A 4671-nucleotide genomic window follows, 5' to 3' on the forward strand; every position below is an offset into this window, starting at 1 on the left:
CTTCTTGGACTTTGCTTTTTGGATAGGGACGATTAGTTGGTTGCAAAATCATATGCTAATTGCCAAATTTTGACTGACTTTTAAGAGGTAAAAAACTGTAGGATCTGTATTAGGAATGGGTATCAATCTGGCCGAATTGATTAAATTAACTGCTATAAATCGGAATTGATTAAATTAACTGCTATAAATCGTAATTACAGGTTTGGTATGGTTTTGACTAAGAAAAAGTCAAATAGTTTAAAAATCAAATTGGACTGTATATGATTTGGTTTGGTTTGGATTTGAGTTTTTGTCAATCCACCTAAATTAAATTGGACCGTACTTGTATATTTGTTTATTTATATTTTATTTTGTAAGTGTAGTCCTCTAATTAGATAATAACTAGATATAGATATTGAATTTGAAGTTTGATGAACTTTTGGGGTAATTGATATTTGACTGTAGCTTTATGGTCATTTATGGTATGTTGAATTTTATGATGGTTTGATACGGCATAAAATGAAGAAAAAAAAAAGTAGCAAGTTGTGAATTTTTGGGGTTGTAATTGGGCTAATAATGTTGAAAAATGCAAAAGGAAAAAGAATTAAGCTTAGGCCCAAATCGGCCGAACCAAACCGAATCAAATCGAACTAGACCATCTTAAATTGATTTGGTTTAGTTCGATTTCCTCAGTGATTATTGTAAAAAAAAAAAAGGGTTAATTACAATTTTGGTTATTGGAATTTGGCTCAAAATCTATTTTAGTCACTGTGATTTCAATTTTCCTGATATCGTCAGTGTACTTGCAGTCATTAACAAATCAGGTCACATCTCTTAATTCCGTCAGTTTAATTGCACGTGCTAAATGCGTGCAAGGGTAAAATTGTATTTCCACCATTTAAATAATTAATAAATAAAATGAATAAAAAAACAACCACCAAGCCATTTCTCCCACCCCCATCCACCATCCCTATCCCCAAATCCTTCATCATTTCTCCTCTCTCTGCAACCAACCACCCCACACAAACCCACCACCAGCCATGCCCACCCACACCCACCATCCACCATCCAAATCTGAAGCCATCATGGCGCAGTTGGGTGGGTAATGGCTCTCTCTCTCTCATCGCCCCAAGCCCAAATCTATGTCTGTAACTGATCTTGAATCTTTAATTGTAGTACTGGCTCCAACGCCTTTGTGGAAGCAAAATATCTCAGATCCTAGGTCAATAATTAAGCCAATCAATTTGGGAATTATTTGACCTAATTGGGAGTTACATGATTTAATTGGGATTTATTTGATTCTTGCCTTAATTAGGGATTTGATTTAAATCAAATCCCTAATTACACCAACATCACCAAATTAGGGAAGAATAATTCCTTTCCATAAGTGGAATTATTCTTCTGAAACCCTAGCCTCCGAGACTCTTATAAATAGATGGCTATGCACAAGGGTTGAGGTACGTCTAAAATCCTATCTGAAACTCTGCAGAAATTCCCCCTCACAAACCCTAGCCACCATAACTTGTTTTCTCTCACATAAGGCTTCGGCCACCACACACGGCTCCGGCCACCCGGTTCTCCCCACGAGAGCTCCGTACCCTTTTGAGCTATTATTTCTCTACGAATCAATCGAACTAACTTAGGCATCGGAGGGCCTTTGGCCAACACCCCCCGGGTGTAGTCCTTTTACTTCGATTTGTTTTGCAGGGAGAAAGAGAAGCAAAGAGGAAGAAGGAATCTTAGGCTAATATTCTTGTGGGACGAAAATTGCTCCCACAACCTTCTTCTTTCAAATCCAATCACAGCCACACATCTCTGATGAAGACCCCACAATCCAAGCAGCGTCTCCAGTTCTTGAAAGCACACCCATCTTCAAACCTTAACTCTGCCGCAAAAGAACCATCTAGTTGAAGTCCTAGCCAGAATTCGAGATTACCCAAATTGAAAAGAACCACAAACAACATTGGTTCTACAAATCAATCCTCAAAAGCAGAGCATTCGTGTCCATGGTGATTTCGGGTATCGAGATTTCACTCTCGACAAGGTTTCTTTATAGGAAGAAGACAATTTGGGGTCGTTTTACAACAAGTTTGTTCAGTCCAGGATTGACAATGTGAAATTGGGTGAGAAATGTACAATAATGATGTACGGTCCTACTGGTTCAAGCAAGAGTCGCACCGTGTTTGGTATTGTGTATAGGTCGCTAAAAGACATTCTGGGCGATGGTGGAGAAGATTTTGGGGGGGGTGGGTGTGGATGGGCCTGGCTGGTGGTGGGTTTGGGTGGTTATGGACGATTGTGGGATGGCTGGTTGCAGAGAGAGGAGAAAGGAGGAAGGATTTGGGCATAGGGATGGTAGATGGGGATGGGAGAAACAGCTCAGTTGTTTTGTTTTGTTTTTTCTTTTCATATTATTTATTAATTGTTTAAATGGTGGAAATACAATTTTGACCATGCATGCATTTAGCACGTGCAATTAAACTGATGGAATTGAGAGATATAACATGATTTGTTAACGACTGCAAATACAGTGACGAAATTGGAAAAATTGAAATCACGGTGACTAAAATTGATTTCGAACCAAATCCCAGTGACTAAAATTGTAATTAACCCAAAAAAAAAGAAAGAAAACAAACTGAACCAAACTATTGTAAGTGATTTGACTACTGTTTTGAGGTGAAATCAATCTAATTCAGACCATGTCCCACCCTAATCCGTATCTGGCTAAGGAAATGGAAACATATTGGGAAAACATTTATCTTACTGATTTGTTGTGTTGATAAAAATAAAATATGCATTGGCTGGAAGTGAGCCACCATGCCTAACTTCTATCCTGAATTCTACTTGGATGTATCGTCTCTATCAGTTAATGAAATTGCTTATTCTGGTATAGACAAAAAAAATACGTACCTAGCTACATGTGTAGATCTATATAATGAGACAACATAATTAAATTAATTAAGCATATATATATATCATCATAATTTACATAAAAAGCAAATATTCGGCACTCCCACTTCTTGTCCTATATATATATATATATATCCAAGCCCATCAGCTGTTTACAGTGATATTAATCAATCATAATAAACATATAGGCTTCATCAGTATTATTGTGCATGCCATGCTTCATTATAATATTATAGGGTGGTGAACTGAAGCATGTAGTTCCACTCAGTTGTTGTTGGATCTGCCATTGGCTCTTCCTGATCTGGCAATATTTTCAACAAAGACTTCAGCAACGCCTTCCCCAAGCCCCTCAATTAGGCCGCCGATGAATTCAATGACGACTTGGGATGCAAGGCGAGCAGCAGTCCCGAACATACTCGGCTTTTCTCGGCCCTTGTGGCCGTTGTCCTGAAGCCCATTGATCATGTCCTTAGCACAAACTGCATGAACATGGTAATTGCAGACGGTGCAGTGGTACACTCTCCCTGACCTCTTCCTTCTGCATTCTCCACAAACAAAACTACTGCTACTATTAGGGTCGCCGTTTGATGATGACGTTGCTGGCAAAAGCCTGAGGGTATGAGGATGGGTTTGCAAGTTGATTTCTGAAGACAGCATAGCACAGCAAGGATGCATCTGGAAGCTACATGTGCTGCATCTGAAAGCATAGCCTTTGGCGGGCTTGTGGCAAACATCACACTTCGATTGTGCAATTCCTCCTTTGACTAATTTCATAATTTCCAAGAAATTAATATTTCAGTCATCATCAGAGGTATAAATACATATAAAAGGAAATGCATATACGTATGTACAAAGTAATGTTCTCTTGCTAGACATATGCTTAAATGTTGCTTGTGGATATATGAACCTCATATTCAGGTCTAATCAATGGTTCAGATTCACAGTCTACTAAAATATATGTATAGACTTAGTAAGAGAACATTTATGCCTATGTATGTATAACTAGCTGGCTAGCTTGGATTTGTTTCAAAATGAACTTGGAAAGCTTGATGATGAAATAACTTTGATATGCATGCCACATGTAAGTGTGAAAAAGAGAATTCACCTGATTTAGAATACAAAACAAGTTGGTGTTGGAAGTGAAAGGGGTGGCTCTTTAGAGCAGGAGGAGCCAAGGCACAAAAATCATGTAGCTGAAAGTCACATTGCTGGCAGACGAACCTCTTGCCTGCACCATACTCTTTGCAGCCAGCACAGGTGAAAAGGTCAGGTAGGTTCACTTGGGACAGAGGATGCTGTGGGTGACCGAAGTGAAGCATCTCCTCCCCAAATATCAGTTGAGGAGAGGTGGAGAATTCTACCACAGGAGACTTTCTGGGGACAAATTCTGTGGGTTGCTGCATTGATTCTGACCTCTTAAGGAGAAAAGTTCTTGTCTTCCTCAAGGGTTTATTGCTTACCATGGTTTTTTTCATTTTTCTCCCCACTCTGCTCTTATTCTCTTGTTTGGTGGTGGGAAATATTGCAAACCAGAAGGAGAATTTATGCTGAAAAAGTTGACACTGTTTGGGGAACAATGTAGAAAGAAGATGCCACTGAGACACGTTGAATAAGTTGCATCTGATAATCATTGGATCATTACAGTTTCCATGGACAATTAAACAAAATTACTGAACAAAAGAAAGAGATGAGGCCCCACATACGTCACCCAATATATATGTGTTGTCCATGTGTTAAGTATTAAATTTCATCACGAGAGGTGGCGTGTGAGAATGTGAGGAA

At 38.9% G+C, this 4671-nt stretch overlaps 1 protein-coding gene across 1 annotated transcript; it reads right to left on the reverse strand.

The window, feature by feature from the left end:
• Positions 1-2928: 2928 nt before the first annotated feature.
• On the reverse strand, positions 2929-4425 carry LOC110758076 (Cysteine/Histidine-rich C1 domain family protein). The gene is made up of 2 exons (XM_021959867.2): positions 3995-4425; positions 2929-3653 (listed from the first exon to the last, which is right to left on the reverse strand). Exons 1-2 carry the CDS (start codon positions 4362-4364, stop codon positions 3154-3156), a joined length of 870 nt encoding a protein of 289 aa, XP_021815559.1. The 5' UTR covers positions 4365-4425; the 3' UTR covers positions 2929-3153.
• Between the last annotated feature and the right edge of the window lie 246 nt (positions 4426-4671).

Source organism: Prunus avium, chromosome 5, assembly GCF_965620075.1.
Source record: "Prunus avium chromosome 5, drPruAviu1.hap1.1, whole genome shotgun sequence".
Lineage (NCBI taxonomy): Eukaryota > Viridiplantae > Streptophyta > Magnoliopsida > Rosales > Rosaceae > Prunus > Prunus avium.

Bases quoted from the DNA above. Each gene is read 5' to 3' on its own strand.
- LOC110758076 (XM_021959867.2), bottom strand. From the start codon at position 4,364: ATGAAAAAAACCATGGTAAGCAATAAACCCTTGAGGAAGACAAGAACT. The intron at 3,654-3,994 runs GTGAATTCTCTT...TTATGAAATTAG, and splicing joins TGTTTTGTATTCTAAATCAG to TCAAAGGAGGAATTGCACAA.